Here is a 22,964-nt window from a genome sequence, read left to right as displayed (position 1 = left end):
AAAGAGAAAGAAATATTATATATAGTGCTATATAAAGCATTATTTTTATTGAGCATTAATTGAAATAGTACATGTATTTCAAGAACCCTACCAAAAAAAAAAAATCTTTATTCTGACCATCATGCACTTATTTAGACATCAAATTCATTTCACCCATAGGATTTTTCACTAACCCCAACACGGAACTATTTTGGAACTGACCATGTAACCACAAAAACCCAAACCACTAAACCCTGGATCAATATAAGTTCCAGGGCCTGTTAATTGATTTTGAACTCGATAGTTGGCAGTTGAGTAGCCCAGGGTGCTAGCTGCTCAGTTTTTAGACATTTAGGGAAGAAGCTGAAGAGCTGATGGGCTTCATGCCTTTAGCCACTGGAATGGAGGGGGTGGCAATGTGGGTCAGCGCCAGGTGAGTCATGTTACCAGTGGCTGGAATCACAGTGTGGGCAGAGGACAGACAAGAAGGAATGAGGGTGTGAGCAGGACCTTCCACACAGGGAGGCCAGGAGCAGCTGCCAAATCTTACCTAAGAGGCAAGTGAGAGCCTGCAGTGCAAAGGGGGACTGACCGGCAAGGAGGCCTGGCTTTCAACGCCGGCTCTGCAAGGTGAAGTGGGCAGGTCACTTCACCTCTCTGAGTCTAGATTTCCTCATCTCTAAAATGGGTACACTAATCTTTACTTCATGGGACAACCATATAGATCAGAGAGGATCATCACTCCAGGATATGAAAGTCCTTGAAGAGTGTACATAAAACACAATGTGCTAAGATGCCCTGAGCCCCCGTGCCGGCCCCTCCTTCCACCTCCACGAAGGCCTCCCACTCACTCCAACTAACGCGCCTCTACTCTGCCCTGGTCAGCACTCACCCAGAGCCACGTCTCCCCTTTCTGAATCCTTCTCACGAGCATGTTAGCCATTTACCCACCCGTTCAGTCAACCAAACATTCACTCACTTGCCAAGAATTCCCTGAGCATCTACAGTGTGCCAGGTGCCAAGCCAGACCCTTGGGACAACAGAGACACCTCTGGCCCTATCCCTGCCCCGCAGGGAGCTAGTTGTATGGGGGAAGCAAGAGAACATGCCAGTGTCATCCCTGGGCGCAGTGGAAGCCAGCAGGGCTGGAAGCAGGAAACACCTCAGTGACCTCAGGCTGTCAGCTGAACTAGACTCCAGCCAGGGGACCAGGTAGGTGTGCCGTGGTGAGAGATGGGCAGGTAACTGGGAGACATGCAGTGAGGAGGGAGAGAAGAGGCTGGACTGGGGAGACAATTCTGAATAGACTCACAGGAGTTGGGGGTTGCTAGATGCTAAAAGGATGGGGAGCTGGGAAGAGAGGTTAAAGGCTGATGCTCAGGTTTCTACCTTGAAAAACTAAGGAAACAGTGATGCAATTTACTGCTAATGGAAATGGTGGGGCAATCTGGGGTGGGGACGTGTCTGGACATGTCAGTCTGAGGGTCTTAAGACGATGAGGCAGAGGTCCTGAGGGTAGCTGGAGCTCAGTGTCTTCAGAATGGAAGCCAAGCTCTGGGAAACATCCAAGTGCCAGTGAGAGCTGAAGCTGTGATCCTACTATCTCTTCCACTGAGTCAGGGCCCCAGGGCCCCAACCATGCTCCAAGGCCTGTGAAAGGCCAAGACCATCTCCCCATCAGACTTTGATCTCCTCAGGGAAGGGACCACAATGCCTCATCCCTCATTCTTTCTCACCCACCTCCATCACCCAAGCACAAGGGTCTGGCTCCATAGGGGAAGGCACCCACTTGGCTCCTATTCCTGATCAGATAAGAAGCTGGAAAAATGGAACGAGGTGCTCATACCGACATGTAGGACCTTGTGCCCACGAAGGAGTTGGCCATGGAGTCGATGAGCTGCCCGCTGACCCCAAAGTCACAAAGCTTGATCTCCCCACGGGAGTTCACTAGGATGTTGGAAGGCTTGACATCTGTAGGGAAAAGAAAACAGAAAAGTAGAGAATTGACACAGGTAGGTTGGGAAGGGGAAGGTCAGCGCTCCGCAGACCGACCAGCCCTGACCACGAATGCCACGACACACCCCAGCCCCCATCACAGAGCCAGCCCTTGGCTTAGGAGCACTGGACACCAAGGCCCCTTATTCCCCTTCGTTCAGGGTTCGAGGAAGGGCTGTCAGCAGAGGAATGACAAGCTGCTGTAGAAGCGGGACAGAAAGCCAGTGTTTTCCACTCTTTGAGAATCCAGACTGGGCCAGATGACCCACAGGAAGGAGTCAGTTACCATGAATAATCAAGATTTCAAGGTCTGTTGCTTCAACTGCCCCTGTTGGCAAGACACAATATCTGCCGCCGGATCATAAGGTAGGAAGACATAATAAGACCTGGATGCTTGCTGAGGCTACAGACCAAAGACTAAAGGAGGATGGGATGGAGGCAGGAACTCCTATTATTGACCTCATGCACAGAGCATGTGGGTTTTATAAATGTGCGTGCCAGGGGCTGGGAGCCAACTTTTGATTCTCTTTCACTGAAGTCACATCCCTAACAGCCTGCTCAGCTGCATCTACCTGTTAGTCAGGGAGAGTCTCTTGCTACCGGGGCCAGTGAACTAGGGAGGCCCGAAAGCTGCTCCTCAGGGTCAAGGCAGTGCCCCCAGCACCAGCCCCATTCCCCTTCCCTGCACTCGGACCATCCCCGCGGCCCGCCCTGGCTCCCATCACCAGTATTAGTCCACTGGCCCTTCCCTTTGCCAAGAGGTGAATTTCCAAACGTTTTTCTTTTACCATCTCCTCTGATTCAGACAACTGCCCCGTGAAGCAGGCAGAGCAGAGCCAAGAATTCTCACTTACTGAGGCTGGGACTTGGTAAAGTTCCCCAGGGCTTTGTGGACAGACATCAGCAAAGCAAACAATGAGACCTGCTCAAGAGCAGGCCACACCCAGGAGCAAAATCGTAAACCCTGACAGGGAATCTTTGACGGAAGTAATACAGACACTATACAGGACATCTGGAGAACCAGAGGAAAAAAATGAAACCCCCATAATTCCAACCTACCAGAGCCACTATTAACATTTTATTATTTTCCCCTTCAATACTCATAGGAATGTGTTTATTTATCCTTAAACAGTTTCTAACAGATCCATTTAAGTATCTTTCCAAGGGTAAACTGAAAAAAAAAAAAAAAAATCACCCTCTCATATCCCAGTAAGTCCTTCACCTGCCCACCTCCACCCAGCCCCTCATCATCCCCAGCCTGGGTCAGGTCCTAACCACAGCCCCCAGCCAGCTCTAGCCTCTCTCCACCCACCGCAGGCTCCACCAGGGCAGGGATGTTGGCTGTCTGCCTCGCCCCTGTAACTGCAGAGCCAGGACAATACCTGGCACACAAAAGGTGCTCCAAAATGCCTGTGAATGAATGGAGATAAACTCACCGTGTACACATGCACACACTCAGCACCATGGGTGCTGTCTTTCTAAGACCCAGCCCTCAACGTGTCACAAGACACGACAGCACAGGATACGAGATCTTTCCAAACCCCTTGGCAACCTCCCGTGTCTCTCATATAGAGACTCTCAGAACACAGGCGTCAGAAGCAGCCTTACAGGGCATCTGGTTCCTCCCCTTCATGGTGGAGACGAAAAGCCTACAGCCCAAAGGGATCCAGGGACTTGACTGAGGTCACACAGCAAAAACTGGATAGAGCAGGAACCAGAACTCAGACCTTGTGATGCCTGGACCTGTCCTCTCCCCACCCTCCCTGCTGCCACATCACTCATTCCCGTGTCCACTGAGCTCCTGCTATGTGCCAGCACCACGCACGTACCTGGGACACAACAGCCAGCAAACTAACCCAGTTCCCACTGTCACAAAGCTTACACTTTAGTGTGAGGAGACAGACTAAACAAACCAACAAACCAATGTGCAGCATCAGGTGGTCTCAGGTCCATGAAGAAAATAATAACAAAACCTGGTAAGAGCCCAGACAGTGAGGGGGCTGCTGCTGTGACAGGGTGACGAGGGAAGGCCTGTGGGCAGGGACGGCCCTGGAGCGATGACCTGGGTGAGGTCACGCGGTGAACCGTTCGGCCTCCCGGAGAATTATTTCAAACACACGGGGAGGTTATAAACTTCAGGAGCTCAGGAACCAACTTTTCCTTTGTTTCTTCCCAAGCCTGGTGTTAGGACCGGCCCCAACAAACACTTCCCACCGAGGAGCCCCTGGTCCTCGTCTCCACAGCACCGTGACCCTTCTCTAACAGAGGACAGATGCCTGACCCCGGAGGCCGGTGTTCAGTGTGTGCGAAGTGAGGCTGAGTAACAGGCCGGAGCCGGAACAGCTGGGCACAGGGAGGCGCCCCAACATGAGTCCCTCCCTCCACCGAAGAACGTCCCAACCTTTCCTTCCTGCAACTGGACCACGAAGCCCTGAGCTCCCTCACCTTCCAACGTTCCCATGGCCTGTTTAGAAATGACCTGCTAGGCCTTGTTATAAAGCAAAGGAGTGGCACTGGCTACAGAGACAGGGGACCTGTATGCACATCCTGGCCCTGCCGCCTGCTCTACGTGCAGCCTTCAGCAAGTCCCTTCGCTTCTGTAGTCTGTGGTCTACGTATCAGTAAAGCAGTGATAACAGTCCCAGCTCTCGCAACCTCACCAGATGGAGGCCAGGATCAGTCGAATGAACTGTGGGCACTTAAATAGCACACATGTTACAGGATCACAAAAAATGACTCTTTCACAGGTTGCCCTCTAAGACAGGCAGTTCACAGCACCAGACACCCACTCTCTCACTCCCCCCTGCTGCTCAGACACCACTCTCCGGGCCACAGCTGCTGCTCAGGAGTGGCTGCACTGTCTCTGTGACTGTCCTTGTATCTGATTTCTATTCACGTGGCAAGCCAGCCTCCTTTTTTGCAAACTTATATAACACCACTTTCCTCCCTCCCTGGCTGTGGCTCCTGCTTCCGCCACCTGCCCCAGGGAACTTCGCTGCCTGGGAGACTGCAGAGATCCATGCAGGTGGGGGCCAGAGTGGAGCAGAGGGAAACCCTCAGGGGGGTCTCCCTGCTTGGACCACATCCATCCTGGAAGCCAGATGCACACACAGGGCCCCTCCTGGTGACCCTGGAGGCCTGACAAGAAGTTGCATGGAGACCTGGGCACTCCACTCCACTCCAGAGCGTGTGGCTGGAGCTACCAGGCCAGGACATGCTCCTTCCCGGCAGCCCCGGCCAAGTCGGGCTCTTCTCTAGGGGCAGAAAAGAGGTCAGATAAGGCCACGGAGATTGTTTCCTCCAATTGTCAGCCTCCTGCATTTGCTTCCCACCATCACCACCTCTCCTTCCTCTGCTCCCGTGCCCAGCAACTCCTCCTCCAGCCTGTCTTGCACAGTGACCGGCACTCCTCCCGTGGGACAGCCCCCGCACAGAGGCTGCCTCGCAGTACAGTCCAGGCCCCTCGGCCTGCCCTTCCAAGCCCGCTGTCCTGCTCACTTCTGCAACTTCTTGCTGCAGCACGTCTCCGTGTCCACCTTCCCCAGGCTGGGGCTCGCCTGCCTCTCTGTGCTGGTCCCCACCCCTAAAACCTCCTCCTTTCCCACCCACCCGTTCACCTCTACATTCAGGTGCCTGGTTCTTTTGAGTGCCCTTCCCAGCATGGAATACTGCCCTGCTTTGGAGCCCTGGGAGGTTTAATCGGGCTTTTCCTCCCACATCTTCCCTAGCAGCAACCTCAAACGTTGTTCACATCACAGGCGCAAGCCCTCTCTACTCCCCGAGGCCTTGGGTTCTCTTTCTGACCCTCCAATATTAGGAGAGTGAGGCTGGGAGGAGCCCCAGCGTGTGGTGGGACACTCTGTATTCCGCAGCAAGCATCCACCACTCTCTGAGCTCCCAGGCTGACAAGCTTCCCTAGGAAACCTACAAGACGCTAAGGTTTGATACCCAGATCCTGCCCCGGCTCTGCAACAATGAAGATGGATAAACCCTCCTTCTTCAAAAATGATTAAGGAAGTGTTATGAAAAAACTAAGCGGAAGAAAGTATTTTCCTCTCTGATATTTTCTGCACCAGAAATAACCACTGTTCAAAGCCTCCTGATGTTTCCCCCATGAGCACATGGTATTAACTTGACTTCTGAGCATTTTGTTTCTTTTTTAAATTAATTAATTTATTTATTTTTGGCTGCGTTGGGTCTTTGTTGCTGTGCGCGGGCTTTCTCTAGCTGCGGCGAGCGGGGGCTACTCTTCGTTGCGGTGCACGGGCTTCTCATTGCGGTGGCTTCTCTTGTTGCGGAGCACGGGCTCTAGGCGCGTGGGCTTCAGTAGTTGTGGCTCGTGGGCTCTAGGGCGCAGCCTCAATAGTTGTGGCACACGGGCTTAGTTGCTCTGCGGCATGTGGGATCTTCCCAGACCAGGGCTCGAACCCGTGTCCCCTGCACTGGCAGGCGGATTCTTAACCACCGCGCCACCAGGGAAGCCCCGACTTCTAAGCATTTTCTACTCCTCTTTGGATTAAAGAATTCAGCGGAGTCACTTGTTTATTCTATAAACACTAATAAAGTGCCTGCACTGAGCTATGAGTAAAAAGGACAGGTCCCTGTTCCTGTCCAGGCTGTCACCACCAGGGGAGACAGAATTCAACAAATTAGAAGCCAGCCAACCTCGGAAGACACCACAACAGCTCTGGTTCATTGAGCACCTACTATGCCAGGCCTTTTAAATATATTGTCTTCTTTAATCCTCACGACAATGATGTGAAGTAAGCATTATTAACCCCTGTGCACAGACGAGAAACACTGAGGCCCAGAGTCTGGGAGTTATCTGTCAAGGTTACAAAGTGAGGTAATGGCAGAGGCTAGAGTAGAAGCCATAGATTGATTGTTTATCCAGAGGCTAGCTAATCTGGGTCTAAACAACAGAGCAAATGGCAAACCATAGTGGGTTGTACTCCAAAGTTTCAGAAAAGCCATTACTAAGTTGTGGGTGAAGGTGGTCAAAAGGCACAAACCTCCAGTTATAAGATGAATAAGTCCTAGAGATGCAATGCACAGCATGGTGACTACAGTTAACAATACTGTATATTCGAAAGTTGCTAAGAGAGTATATCTTAAAAGTTCTCATCACAAGAAAAAAATTGTAACTATGTAAGGTGATGGATGTTAACTAGACGTATTGTGGCCAATCACTTTGCAATATACACGTATATCAAATCATTATGTTCTACATCTGAAACTAATACAATGTTATATGTCAACTGTATCTCAATTTTTTTAAAAAGCTGTGGTTGGGAAGCGGCAGGGGGGTCACTCACATTACCAATGAAACAAGCTTTATCTGGGACTTAGGAGCTGACTTGGGGTAGGTTGAAATCCTTAAAATCTGGTTGTGAGAGAAAATAATTCTGAGCTCCAGTTTAGTGAGCAAGCGCTTCCTTCCCAGCTCCAGCTCATTATCCTCCTCCTTGACAAGTTTAACTGCAAGAGACGTGCTGACAGCAGGAACTAGAGGCTGTTTCCCACCTCCTGATTAACAAGTGAGTTCAAACAGTGAGCCTTCGGAGCACGTGTGCCGGGTCCTAACAAGCAGCTATTTTTATCTCTCCACTTTCAAGAGTTTTGCAACCAAGGCCAGCAACTGCATTTCAATTTCTGCTTCCCTCCCAAGATTCATTAGTTTTTTTTTTCTTTTTTCTTTTTGGCTGCGTTGGGTCTTTGTTGCCGCATGCGGGCTTTCTCTAGTTGCGGCGAGTGGGGGCTAGTGTGCGTTGCGGTGAGCGGGCTTCTCATTGCGGTGGCTTCTCGTTGCGGTGCATGGGCTCTAGGGTGCGCAGGCTTCAGTAGTTGTGGCATGCGGGCTCAATATTTGTGGCTCACGGGCTCTAGAGCACAGGCTCAGTAGTTGTGGTGCACAGGCTTAGCTGCTCCGAGACATGTGGGATCTTCCCAGACCAGGGATCGAACCCGTGTCCCCTGCATTGGCAGGCAGATTCTTAACCACTGTGCCGCCAGGGAAGTCCCTGATTCATTAGTTTTGAAATGCTTTCATCTTCTACCTTTGTGCACCCCTCTCTGCAAATGCAGTGCTCATCCCTGACCCAAAAGGCACACAAATGCTGACCATTAAACAAGAGATGATGTTGCAAGAGTTCAGGATTTGGTTTTCATCAGCACAAATCTGAAATCAGGTAGTAACAACAGCTACAGCAAAAGGTATAGGCGTTACACTAAAGGGAGAGGGAGAGAAGGGAGAGAGAAAAAGAAAAGGGAAAAGGGGGCAGTAAAGGCAAGAGTTTACGGATCCTGGATTCCCTGATCTCTCATTTCTAATGAACCCATACTAATGCATGGCAGAGCAGCCCCATATTACAGATATGGAAATTAAGACTCAAGTAGAAGCCACTTGCCAAAGACCACAGAGTAACCTTCCCATTAAAAGAACATGCCTTAGAGCAGTATACTTCCCCTTCCAGACTATCTGGGCGACTTCAGAAGACAAGCAGATATTCAATCTATCACAAAGCCAATCAACCACCTGTGGGCAGAAAAACAACGTTGGCTAACTTGGATGCTTATCATCTGTACTTCAAGAAAGAGAAATTAGCTAAAAACCTGTTTTGACCTGCTGAAAGCTAATTTTGCTCAGCAGGAGGAGAGGAAATTAAAAAAAAAAAAAAAGATGGAAAAAGGAAAGGTAGAGGTAGGTCAGAGATCTGTTCATTTTTAAATGGAAAGTGGGAGAGAATTTCTAATAATATCACCATAGTTATGGTGACCCAAGCTGCACCAAAGTAAGGCATTGCCATTTGTGCCTGGGTCACAGTCAGCATGATTCACCCGTGAAGTCAAGGTCACTCACCAGTCGTTCTAGCTTAGCTTCAGACAGGCCCTAAAGGAAATGCCTAGGAAATCATTCGCTCTTGCCAGGTAAGGACAAACGTAAGCTAAGTGGAGCGGGAACATCCTGTGTAACCTACTGAGAAGGACCCTCCCCACCATATACACTAACTGGGAGAAGTGCTCCTCCCTGACTCCAACCAACTGCTCCAGGTGGAGACTGACAATCGGAACCCTGTCCCTGACGCAGGCTGGGCCATTCCCAGTTCCCCCATCCCCTGGCATGGTGATCTGGTGGGTCTGGGTATGTGACCAGTATTAGTCCAATTAGAGCCCTCCCTTGGGATTTTCTATCAGAAGCTGGGAAAAGCTCTTGCCTCCCTGATAATGAGACTAAAGCCAGAGGCAGTGGTTCCCATGTGGTAGAGACAGCTGGCCTGAGAGAATAAAGCCAACATCAGAAGAGAAACAAATGAGAGAAAATTAGCAGGTTCCAGGACATGCCGCCCCGACTCCCCCGCCCACCCCCGGCGATACCGAAATCTGCAGATGCTCAAGTTCCTTATATAAAATGATGTAGTATTTGCACATAACCTATGCACGTCCTCTTGCATGCTTTAAATACCTCTAGATTACTTACAATACCTAATACAATGTAAATAGTTATAAATACAATGTAAATGCTATGTAAATGAAGTTTTGCCTTTTGGAACTTTCTGGGATTATTTTTTCCCAAATATTTTCCATCTGCAGGTTGGCTGAATCCAAGGATGCAGGTATAGAGAACCGACTGCACACCATAATTGAAGTATAACAGCTAATGGCATTAGAGTGCTTGGACACAATTTTCCCTAAGGCCAGGCTGCATTCTTATTCTTCCTGAGGTTTGGTGAGCTAAGCCAAAAAACAAAAACAAAAACAAAACACCTCTTTTATTGTTTGAGCTAATTCGTGTTCACCAACAACCAAGAATCCTAACATCCCCTGATTCTTATCATCAATTGGCATCAAAAATTACATTAAGTAGGTATACAATGTGGTGTGGAAATGGTAGCACCACCTCTGGAGTTAGGCAGATCTGGATTTGAATCCTAGCTCTACCAGGACGAGCTGTGTGACCCTGCAGGAGGCCAAATTACAGAGCCTCCTGAAGCCTGTTTCCTTGGCTGTCAGGTGGGAACAGTAATTCCTACTTGACGGTAGGTACTAAGGGCTCAATAAATAAGAGGAACTACATATGAGATACGCAGGATTTAGAGTTCAATGTCTCTGAAGCTTGGGGGAAAAATAAGAGCTAACATTTGTTTGAGAAAAAACACAAGCAACATAGAAAATCAGGTCCTGCTCGGTGGGGTTCCTACCTATGTGGGCCCTCCCCAACCCCCCACCCCACCCCGTCAGTGCCAAGAGGATCCATGCTGTTCCCCAATAGTCTCTGAATCGTTCATCACTCTTGCTAGTCTCTAATCCAGATGCCTTCTGTATTCATATTCATTCTACCATCCTTCTAGTCTTTTTTGTTTGTTGGAGGGGAGGGGGGAGAAAGGGTTACCTCAAAAGTAACCCCTTAATTACCTCCCTTCACCTACAGGAGGGAGCTCCACCAACTATCTGCACCAGGTAAGTTTTGCTAGAATACTCAGGGACTTTGGCCTGGGCTGTGTCTGGGATGGACTTGATGCTCACTGGGAGCTGGGGTCGGGGTGGGAGCCCTTCCTCCTGCCCCTGGACAAAGCAGGGAAAGCCAAGCTTCAGAGCACGCAGGACAAGGCGGCCCAACATGGAGAGAGGTTGCCTGGGATCCCAGTGGTCTTCCATCCCTGCCCTGTCCCTTCCTGAGCACGGGCAACATCTGGCCCTTGGGCTGCGCAAGGGCCCCCAGATCCTTATAAGGAAGTCCTCTGTTCTGTTTACACTGACTCAAGTTGGTTTCTGTTACTTGTAACAAAGAATCCTCACCAAGAGGCTCCCACCTCCTCCGGGAAGCCTCGCCTGACCCCTCTACACCCACAAGGCTCCCTTCTCCCTGGAGCTCTTACCATGTATGTCACTTGTCATGTTAGTAGGTTTGCCAACTTCTTTTAGTCACATTTTTTCCTCTTAAAAAATCCAAACATCCACAAAAGTAGAGAGAGTGTAACCATGTACCCAACATCAGCTTCAACAATTATCTACGCATTGCCAGTCTTGTTTCAACCAAAACCCTCAGTTTTTCCTTTGTGGGGTGGGAGGGCACAAATATTTTAAGGCAAATTCCAGACCTTATGTCAATTCATTCATAAATCTTTTATCCAATTTTTAAGGTATAGTCTTGCTTCTTTGATTAGGACTACAAGCTTCTTAGGAGCCCAGCATTATATGTTCAATGGGCTTTTAAACACCACAAACTTGACTCTGTTACACACACGTGGTCCACGAGTTTCCTCTTCATCTGGTCCTGAGGACAGTTCCAGGAGATGGAGAAGGAAGCAAGATTACCACTAAATGAATGAAGGTAAGGCTCAGAAGTGATGAGGGACTCTGACAGGATCACTCAGGGAGCCAATGGCCGAGCCTGAGGGAACCTTCCATGAGGTTCCGTCCGCAGCCAGGACGCTAAAGGGAAAGGGAAGCAGTGGCTCTGAGGCCACTTGGTGGGTAGCAGCTTTCTGAGGACTCACTGCCTGCCACTACCAGCCAATGAAAGCACCGCACACAGTTCACAAGGCGGCAGGCACTTACCTCCAACAATAAATTTTGAAACATGTTGTTTCCAAATGGAAAAAGCAAATCCCACCATGTTTGTTTCTAATTAACTCGGTGCTATTAAGCCTAATGCTGGTTCCCACCCTCAAGCTGAGATGCTCCACTAGACTACGTTGTCACTCTGTAGCACTGGGCATGGTTAGCTGGGCTCCACCTTGCTAGGGTAGTGATTAACAAAATCTGCCCCTTCTTTGGTCACCAGGTCACCAGACTTCCAAGTCAAACCGGCTCTCCTGGGCCCACAGTCCTCCTCAGGAAGTTATCTGTAACTGAGGAGAGTGGCAGTACCCCCAGCCCCGAGTTTCCCTTAGAAATGAGGCTTTGTGATGTGAGAAGGAGCAGGACACAGCTCTGCCGGGATCACCTCTCAGACTAGGGTAACAGGTCTTTCCTAAAGGGAGGAGGCACAGCCTTAGGCCTTGGGTCCCTTCCACCACCCGCCTTGGGGAGGGCCATGGGGCAAACCTTGTGGCTTCCTTCCCTTGCCTTCCCCATCCGTCCACACCAGCACCTGGCCTCTGCTCTCAGGGGCTTTGTAGGATAATCTGTCCCAACCTGTGTCCTCTTCACCCTCCACTCGGTGACTACCCTGACTCAGACCCACGTTCTTTCTTTTGGAGCCATGGCAACAGCCTCCTAACTGACCTCTCTCCCCTCTTGCCTCACCTTAGCGACAGCAGCCAGAGGCCTCCTCCTCCAAGGACAGCTTGCCTCCCCTCCCGGTGCAGGAGTGCCCCTCGGGTCCCCACTGTCCAGGCTAAAATCCAGTCCCCGCGCATGGCGGGGAAGACCCTCCTCAATCGCGTCAACTAATCCTCACTTAACTCCCACCAGTTACCACCAGGAATCCTTTGTTCTAAACACCCTGAACGACTTGCTATTTCCTGCAAGGACATATATCTATGTTTCCCTGCCTGTGTGTCATCATGACTCATGTGTTTCCCTCTACCTGGAATTCCTTTCACTGACACTGTCACTTGCGTAACTTCTCCCTATGCTTCAGAGCTCAGTCCAAATACCACCTCCTCCACGATGCTTCCCTAAAGGGATCTGAGGAAGCACTTTCCCTCCTCCAGCGTCCCATCTGCCTCACTTGAGATGCTAAGAAACAAACTTGTCTGGAGGCATAATCCATCGCTGTGGGTCTAGCACTGAGGTAATTCTAGAGGACATGACTCACATTTCTAACCAGAGACCACATACTGGGTTCCAGCTACCCATCAGCCACTCTCTGTTTCTCTCCATCGGTAAGGTGGGGCAGTCTAGACAGAGTCCAAAGGAATCTGTTCTCCCTGTAAATTCACTGCCCCCTTGAGGCTGTCACCACACGGCTGGGGGATGAGAGTGGCGGGCAAAGGAAGCAGAGGTGTAGCCAAGGCCACCCCCTGGACACCACGGGCAACCTATGGGTCGAGGCTCGGATGACACTCCCCTGCCACACGCGGACAGGGACTTGCTCAGGACAGAGCCCTGTGCGCAGCCTCAGGGGCCACCCTGACTCTCCGCAGGGAAGCCTGGCTGGCAGGACGTCAGGAAAGCTCTGGCAGGGAGGACAGTGCCTTGCAAGGGTCACAGAAGCAGCCACTCAGAAACTCATCACATGCGCGTCTGCCACCAACAGCTTGTAAAACAACAAAACAAAAACAAACTCGGGCCACTTCAAATCTTGCCTATCGGCGCCAATGGCAAGTCTGACTGAAGGGAGAGGAAGACTTTAGAGGTTGACATCCTGACCGTTGTGAGGGCCCTGCTCCTCTGGAGGCTGTGGCTGGGGTCCCTCGAAGTGCCCTGGAGATTCCCAGCTGTCCCCAGGACGGGGATCCACAAACACTCTCATAGTCTCTGCAGAGGGCTTAAATCTCATCCTGACCCGAGAACTCCCTGTTTTCACAAAACTCTTCATCCCCGGCAGTTAGGAGCTCTTTTGGAGGGTCCTCCGAGCCGGAAGGTCCCAAGGTACAAACGACTCTAGCTCTGCAGAGAACCATCACAGCTTGCTGCAGTCACAGTCTGGCTGGGCGTCCCCTCAGGCCACCTTTCTCAGTACACTGCAGCCCAGGCCACTAATTCAGTGCTGGGCATAAAGATCAGGGAGATTACATACTGCTTCATCTGACAAAAGTCAGAGAAAAATAAGCGGAGACTTAATTTAACACTGTTCTCAGCGTTTATGGATCTTCATCTGCCAGCAACTCCCAGGCAGAAACTATTCACCAGCTAAGTTGTATGAACTCTGCATTGATCTAAATCACGTAATGCTTCTTCAGGGTCTTAATCAAAACAAGATTTGTTTGTTTGTTTGTTTGTTTGTTTTGGCTGCACCGGGTCTTAGTTGCGGCACCTGGGATCTTTTAGTTGCGGCATGAGGGAATCTTTTTTAGTTGTGGCACGTGGACTCTTAATTAATTGTGGCACATGGACTTCTTAGTTGCAGCATGCGGGCTTCTTAGTTGGGGCATGCGGACTGTTAGTTGCGGCATGCAAACTCTTAGTTGCAGCATGCATGCGGGATCTAGTTCCCTGACCAGGGATCAAACCCAGGCCCCCTGCATTGGGAGCATGGAGTCTTACCCACTGGACCACCAGGGAAGTCCCAAAACAAGATCTTGATAATGACAGAGGGCTAAGAAGCATGGTGGGCTGGCAATGCAAATCACTGCTTTAGATGGCATGAAGCACAGCTGTATCTGAGCCCCCCCATACACACCTTAACTCATAGCCTAACTACTTAAGTCAGCTTTGGTTGAACTAGACCTCTGACCTCCTGCCACAGTAAGTGGAAAGACTACACAGAAACCTTTGGAGCCAAGCTCTCTCAGAGCTCCAGGATCGGGGAAATACCCTCTCTCCTACCCATGCCATACACCGTTTTCGTGAAGCACCTAAAGTTAATCAACTTACAGCTGACTTTTGTGCTTAAATTCTAAAGCTTTCTCAGTTGGGGGATTCTTCTTCCCCTTAACTCAGTGGTCAGGAAGCTTTTTCTGTAAAAGGACCAGAGAGCAAATATTTTAAGGCTTTGAGGGCCACACAATCTCTTTCACAAGCAACTATTCAACTCTGCCATTACAGCACAAAAGCAGCCACAGACAACACTTAAATAAGCCTGGCTGTGTTCCAATAAAACGTCTTTATGGACACCGAAATTTGAATTTCACATAATTATCATGTGTCACAAAATTCTGAAAAACAAATCTTAGCTCGCAGGCTGTACAAAAATAGCCAGCAGGCTGTGAGCTGCCAATTTTGCCCACCCCTGCCTTAAATGCTTAATTATTGTTTTGATCCTGTGTTAGCAGTTTTCTGTCTTTCTGACCCAATGCTTAATATTATCTATAGTGGAACAACTTTTTTCATCGTTAATTTGCTTGCTTTCAGAATCTGTTCCTCCCATCCTCTAGTTACAGAACTCCTCTTTTTCATTGGGGATATGCTCCTCCACGATAGCGAGTGTTCCTGCTAGGGTGCCAATGAAGGGACCCCATCAATCCTGCCCAAGAGGTAGTTTCATAACTCAGGATGGCCCACCACACTACTCTAGTCCCCTGGACACAACAAATGGTCCAGGACTGGGCAGGGTCTCCAAGCAGAGCCGACTAGTGATTCAAGCACTGACCTAGATGCTGAGGAGACTGGGCGGAGCTTTCTCTGGGATACGGAGCACTAAGGACTAGACGTGTCGGGCTAGTGAGGTCCGTGCTGCCCCCAGTGAAGAGAATCTGACCGAAAAGGAAGCCCACATAAGGAGGAGTAAAGCCAAGAGGTGACCAGAGTCCTGAGGCTATCATTTCAACCCCATATTCATCCCTGCCTTTGGACCTCCTGGTAACTCAAGCCAATGCACTCCCTCTTTTGATTAAGTAGTCTTGAGTTAGGTTTCTGACACAGCCAAATAATCCTGACTAATTGTATCACATCAGATTCTATTTGACAGCTGGCAGCGTGGCGATTCATGCACAGAACAATGACACTGGCTGTGCTCCACCACGCATGAGAATCACTTATAGATATGTCTCTTTTCCCCTGTTACACTCTAAGCCCCCAGAGGACACGAGTCATTTATGAGCCACCTTTATGCCCTCTGCAGTGATTCACCCAGTACCTTGCACTTGGTAGGTATTCAGTGAATATTTTACAATACAAATTAACTTTTCTTTGATGGGGGAAACATCTACAAGAAGGGCAAGTAACCACGGAGGAACATGTGTGTGTACCTACCCACGACTATCCACCAGAATGTCACCCAGAGATTTCAGAGAAAACGTACACTCCCAGAGGGACCACAGATCTAATCCCCACCTCCCGATCAACAGCCCATAAACCACGCACACCAGGCTGAGCCGCACAGACTGCTGCTCCCTTTGAACACCCGGAGGAAACAGAATGTCCGCACGACACCAAGGCAGATCACAGTGGACCGCTTCGCCGTGGATGAAACCCAGAATAGCTGGCCACAACTTCAGACACGGCGAATACTGGCTTTACTTGTCCTGCCCAAGAAGTCCTGTCCCACAATGGCAGAGACCAAGCACTTCAGGAACCAGAGTGAGAACCTGCTGATCTCCGGGATGCTGTACAGCATAGACACGTTGGAAACACAGGAAAGGCAGCCACAGGCACACCCACGGCAGTGCAGCTCACCAGCACCAGGACATGCTCAGCCGGTCGGAGAAAGGAGACTGAAAAACTTCCAAGAGGCTACTACCTAGCTGGAAAAACAGGACCTAAGCAGTACCTGAAAACAGTTGTTCACCCCCCAAGTACCATTACTGTACTTCCTCTCACTTAAAAAGTAATCTGGGGACTTCCCTGGTGGCGCAGTGGTTGAGAATCTGCCTGCCAATGCGGGGGACGCGGGTTCGAGCCCTGGCCCCGGGAAGATCCCACATGCTGCGGAGCAGCTAAGCCCCTGCTCCACAACTGCTGAGCGACCCCCACTCTCCGCAACTAGAGAAGGCCCGCACACAGCAACGAAGACCCAATGCAGCCAAAAATAAATAAATAAAAATAAATTTATTAAAAAAAAAAAAAAGTAATCTGTAAGTGCAGGTATGCCTCGTTTTGTATCACCGACATATTCCCACCCCCTAAAAAACAGTTTGAATCAAACTGATATAATTTGCTTGCCTTCTTGAAGAGTCTGTGAGAAACTGTATTTGAAAAATCCTCTAGTGAATGTTTTGAAAAAGCAAAGAAGTGCCCCTAGGGCAACCTGTGCTGTAAGTTACTTTTGTACATTAGTTTTACTTAGAGCAGGGCACACCTAGACATCACTTCCAATCTAATAATTTAAAATCCCGTCACCTTTGCCCACGGATGTGCCAACCCGTACCCACACTCAGTAGGAAGGGATGGTCGCTTGATACTTGCGTGACTGTCGTGGGAGCGCACGCTTAGAGGCAGTCACGGCGGCCCCCTCTGGGAGGTGACTGAGCCTGCAGCCCCCCCAGCATCCCTGGCCCAGCAGCAGCATCCCTGTGGGAGCCGTGGACTCGGGCAGCTGCTTTTCTGCCTGAGTGACCCAGCCACCCACACCAGAGCAGCCCTCCCTGGTCCCTATCCCAACACAGTCTGGGGGCTCAGCTTTTCAAAGGCTTCTCTATACTTTTCCAGGATCCTTCCAGTGAATGTGTTTTGAGAAGCTTAAACCAAGTTAGGCTGGCTTCTGTTGTTGGCAATCATAAAAGCCTACTAATTCATCTGCTAAGCAGCAGCTAACAAATATTAAGTGTCTACCATGTGCCAAGCACTATTCTAAGTGCTTTGCAGGCAGCATTATCTCAATCCTCACAGCCTTTAAGTAGGCTCTATTTTCTCCACTTTTCTGAGGTTAGGAGAAGTTACATTACTTGCCCAAGGTTACACAGTTAAGTAGCACAGTCAGCATTAGAACCCTGAACTTCTATCACTGGGACAGAGTGAAAAAACTGGCCATAATATTTTGTAGCTCCTCCCACCAAGAGATAAAGTGCATCCCTCTACTTTCTGAATCTTTCTGAATCTTGGCTTGGCCACGTGACTTGCTTTAGCCAATAAGACATTACAAAAAAACCTGACACAAGCACAGGCTTAAATGGTGCTTGAGTATTGGGGTTACCCCCTCTTGCTACTGAAACCCCAAGACCGTCATGGGAAGAAGCCAAGGGGTTAGCCTCCCAGAGGATGACTGAAAACATGGGGAAGAAGGCCCTGCCATCCCACAGAACTGTACAAGGTAATAAGCTGTTGTTGTTTTAAAACTACTAAGTGTTGGTGTGGTTTATTACACAGCAAAAACTAACTGAAATAATCACTGAGCTATCCCCACCAAGTCAGTACCAACGAGTAAAGAATTTTTAAAAACATGAGGCAGAAAAAAAGCCTCTTTATTCTTCCCCTTTTTTCCTCAAGGACAGAATGAGAAGAAATGGAGTTTAAATTTCATCAGGAAAGAATATATTTAGAGCAGAGGAGGAACTTACTGGCAGTGAGAAAGCCTAAAGACAGAGGCAGAGAGTCTCTCTCTCTCATTCTCACCCTAACTCAGCTTCCAGGAATCGTTCACTCATTGTGCTTCTGGCTAAGAAATCGAGTTGTGTAAGAGTACCATTTCCAGGCCAGGCCTTCCAGTGAATTCTTTCAGGATTCTTTCTGGAGAAGACCCACAAACAGCAGGAGGCTGAAAAGCTGAGCGGCCAGGCCAGGGCTGCCTGTACACACACTGCTCACTGGAGCAGAAGTCCTTCTAGTGACTCCCCCTTCTCGGCTGGGCAGGGCGTGAACCCTCCACCAAGACATCTGTCCAGAGACCCGTCTGGCTCACAAAGCAGCTCTGCATGCCAAACAGCAATAAATGGTGGAGCCAGAAAAGAAATTCCTGGAAGAGTGGGGGCAGCAGCACCAGGCGGAAGGGGAAAGCAAGCTGGTTATTCCAGGAATGAGCTGAAACCTTCCTCTCTTTGGAACGAAAATAAAGTGAGCCCTCCATCAGCAATGCAGAGCATGGCACATACTAGGCACATGGTAGAGAAAAAACCAGGACTAGATTCATGACTGGGTTAAAAGCAGAAGACATGGGTTCTTAGCCCAGCTTCACTGTTGATTCCTGTGTGTTCTGGCACAAGTCAGTCACACACACACCCATTTAACAGACCTTTCAGGAGGAGCTAGTCTGCTATCATGTTGGGGACTAGGGATACAAAGATGAATTCGACGTGTTCCCTGATTTGAAGAAATTCACAGACTAGCGAGAGAGACATATAAACTCTCTGAGCTTTGGTTTCTACATCTATAAAACAGGAAAAACACCTATTTCAGAAGGTTGTTTGGAATAATAAGTGAGATAAGTTGCATAAAGCACCTAATACAGCACTTGGCACATAACAGGTCCTCAGTAAACAATGATCGTTATTTATTACAAGAAAGGGAAGGACACTGTGTCAAAGGAATACAGAGGCAGAACACTTAATCCACTTTGGGAAGGGGCTGGTTCATGGAAAGCTTCTTGTAAGAAGAGATGTTTGAGCTAAACAGTAACATTATTACAATTAGCTAACACTTATTAACGACTTTAATTTTCACGACTATATGAAATAAGTATATAATTTGCAATTATTGCTCTTTGGCATGAATTATCCTCATTTTACAGATGAATAAATAACTCAGAGAGTTTATACACCCTATCTGTAAGAGAGTTGGGATTTCAACTTTAACTGGCTGACTCCCAAGCCTCTGTGCCATAGTACTTAAAAAAGGATTAGCATATAGAATGGATAAACAAGGTCCTACTGTATAGCACAGGGAACTACATTCAATATCCTGTGATAAACCATAATGGAAAAGAATATGAAGAAAAAGAATGCATACGTACATATAACTGAATCACTTTGCTGTGTAGCAGAAATTAACGCAACATTGTAAATCAATTATACTTCAATAAAAAAACAGACATGATATATTGATATATTTTAAAAAAAAAAAAGGATGAGCAGACTTAGTCTAACAAAGGTGAGTGTGAGGGGGTGGGGTGGGGATTAGAAAGTCAGCATTGCCAGGAAAGGCAACAATAGGAGCAAAGGTGCAGCTCAAAAAAGGAACTCAATCTCACTGGCTCTCAGTTTCCTCACAATTTATATAAAGGAACAAGAAGGGCAATTAGCATTTGTTAGGCCCTTCTATATGCAAAACACCGTGACAGACGCTTTCCATATGTAATTTCATTAATCCTCACAGCAACCTAGGAGCAGGCAAGAGGATTCCATTTTATAGATGGAATGCAATGGAACACCTTTACTCCACCAGATCCTTCTACAACACTGACCTCATGGGTCCCTCTAAGTGAGATTACACATATCATTCGCAGCTCCAGAACACGGCCCCATGCTCAAGAAATGTTGATTCCTCCTCTCCTTTCAGCTACTCCTATTTCCTAGAAATTGACACACTAAAATATTCTAACATAAAACACAGAGGTCTTTAAAAAAACACAGATTAAGATCCATAAACTGCTGGAAAACTGCTCCCCACCTCAAGCCATACCATACCTCCTACTGACACTTTCTTAATTCTCAGTGGTAAGAAGACAAAATGTAGCCAGTGCAGTTAGAAAGCAGAAGGCTTTCTACAGTTTTGCATTTTAAGTGTATACTTTGATGCATTCTGAAAAAACGTATACACCTGTGAACCCACCACCAAATCAAAATTTAATATTTTGATTACTCCAGAGTGTTCTGTCATGCCGCTTTGAAGTTCACCCTCACTCCAGCCCCTCAGATCCCCAGGCAACCACTGATCTACTTTATTACTGTGTTACTGTGGATTAAATCTGACTGTTCTAGTAGAATCATGCAGTGTGGACTATTTTCTATAAGGCTTTTTTCACTCAGCATAATGTTTTTGAGATTTGTCCAAGTTGTGTGTATCAACAATTTGTTCACTTTTATTGTTGCGCTGTATTCCGCTGTTTGAATATATTAAGATTTGTTTACTTGCTCATCTGGTGAAATATTTTGGTTGTTTCTAGTTTGGGGCTATCATGAATAAAGATGCTTATGACATTTGTGCACAAGTCTTCGTGCGGACAAATGTTTTCATTTTTCTTAGGTCAATACTGAGAAATGGAGTTGGTGGGTTGTACGGTTTAATTTTAAAAGAAATTACAAACTGTTTTCCAAAGTGACTGTCCCTTTCCCTGTCTGTGTTTAAGAATCTCTCTTTATCACTGATTTTCAATAACTTGACTTCTCTTTTTTTTTTTTTTTGCTTCTTGCTTTTTTACAGCTTTATTGGTGTATAATTTTCATACAATAAACTCCATATACTTAAAGTATATCACTTGATGAGTACATATATGACCATGCCCACAATCAAGATTATAAACACATCTATCAGCCCCCAAAGTTTCCTCATGCTCCTTTGTAATTCTTCCCTTCCTCCCCTTCCTTCATTCTCCAGGCAACCAATGATTTGTATTTTGTCATTACAGATTAGTCTGCAATTTCTAGAATTATGTAAATAGATTCACACAGTATGTGACACAGCTCTTTGTCTCTTTCACGCAGCATCACTCTTTTAAGATTCATCCATACTGCTGCAAGTTATCAATGGTTTATTCTTTTTATTGCTAAGCAGTATACTATTGTATGGATATACCACAATTTGTTTATGCATTCAACTGTTGATGGACATTTGGGTTGTGTCTAGTTTTCGGCTATTACAAATAAAACTACTATGAACATTCAGGTACAAGGGCCTGATTGGACCTATGCTTTCTTTCTTTCTTTAGGGAAAATCCTAGGAGTGAAATGGTTGAATGTATCATAGATACATGCTTAACATTTTATGAAACTGATCAGCTGTTTTCCGGCACAACTGCACCGTTTCACATTCCTATCAGCAGTGACTGAGAGTTCCTGTTGCTCCACGTCCTCAATAACATAGAGCTACTCTCTACAGACATTCTAGTGGGCGTGTAGCAGTAACTCATTGTGGCTTTAACTTACATTTCCCTAACGATGTTGAATATCTTCTCATGTGCTTATTTCCCATTCGCGTATCTTTTTTAGTAAAGTGTCTGTTCAAATCTTTTACCCATTTTTTTTTCAGAAGTCACAACTAGTTCTGATATTTTATTGTTCCAAGGATATCATAGTCTATTTTTCTTTCAGGTATTGTTGACATATAACATTATGGTAGTTTGAGCTGTACAACATAAGGATTCGTTATTTGTATACATTGTGAAATAATCACAATAAGTCTAAATGAGATCTGTCACCAGATACAAGTACATTATTTTTTCTTTTATGAGAATTTTTAAGGTCAACTCTCTTAGCAACTTTCACGTATTCAATATAATATTATTATCTATGGTCAGCATGTTGTTTCTGACATCTCATGACTTATTTATAGCTGAAAGTTTGTACCTTTTCACCTTCAGGCATTTCACCCCAAACACCTCCTGCCTCTGGCATCCGCCAGTCTGTTCTATCTGAGCTGGGATTTTTCTTTTTTTTTTTTTTAAAGATTCCACATGTAAGGGAGATCATGCAGTATTTGTCTTTCTCTGAGTTACTTCACTTAGCATAATGCCCTCAAGGTCCTTTCATGTTATCACATGGCAAGATTTCATTTTTTATTTGGCTGAATAATATTCCATTGTATATCTGTACCACAGTTTCTTTATCCAGTCATCTGTCATTGGACAATGGGTTGTTTCCCTATCTTGGCTATTGTAAATGGTGCTGCTGTGAGCATAGGGGTGCATATATCTTTTCAAATTAGTGTTTTCCATTTCTTCAGAAGTGGGATTGCTGGGCCATATGGTAGCTCCACGGTTAATTTTCTGAGGAAATGCTATACTCTTTTCCATGGTGACTCCACCAATTTCCATTCCCACCAACACTTCACAAGGGTTCCCTTTTCTCAACATCCTCTCCAACATTTGCTATTTCTTGTCTTTTTTTTCTTGAATTTTTGAATTTTATTTTATTTATTTTTTATACAGCAGGCTCTTATTAGTTATCTATTTTATACGTATTAGTGTATACATGTCAATCCCAATGTCCCAATTCATCACACCACGCCCCACCCCCCGCCACTTCCCCCCCTTGGTGTCTCTATTTCTGTGTCTCTACATCTGTGCCTCTATTTCTACCCTGCAAACCAGTTCATTTGTACCATTTTTCTAGGTTCCACATATATGCGTTAATATATGATATTTGTTTTTCTCTTTCTGACTTACTTCACTCTGTATGACAGTCTCTAGATCCATCCACGTCTCTACAAATGATCCAATTTTGTTCCTTGTTATGGCTGAGTAATATTCCATTGTATATATGTACTACATCTTCTTTATCCATTCGTCTGTTGATGGGCATTTAGGTTGCCTCCATGACCTGGCTATTGTAAATAGTGCTGCAGTGAACATTGGG

General features: G+C 47.2%; 1 protein-coding gene across 1 annotated transcript in view; it reads right to left on the bottom strand.

Moving 5' to 3' along the window:
* Positions 1-22,964, bottom strand: part of MAP2K1 (mitogen-activated protein kinase kinase 1) — an 80,570-nt gene that overhangs the window by 7,251 nt on the left and 50,355 nt on the right. Inside the window, exon 6 of the mRNA XM_068554092.1 lies at positions 1,826-1,950. Coding sequence (XP_068410193.1) covers positions 1,826-1,950 — 125 coding nt within the window. The remainder of the gene's footprint in view (positions 1-1,825; positions 1,951-22,964) is intronic.

The sequence above is a fragment of the Eschrichtius robustus genome, chromosome 1 (assembly GCF_028021215.1).
Source record: "Eschrichtius robustus isolate mEscRob2 chromosome 1, mEscRob2.pri, whole genome shotgun sequence".
NCBI classification, from domain to species: domain Eukaryota; kingdom Metazoa; phylum Chordata; class Mammalia; order Artiodactyla; family Eschrichtiidae; genus Eschrichtius; species Eschrichtius robustus.
Note: the sequence above shows the minus strand (reverse complement) of the source record. Positions and strands in the feature narration are given on the sequence as shown.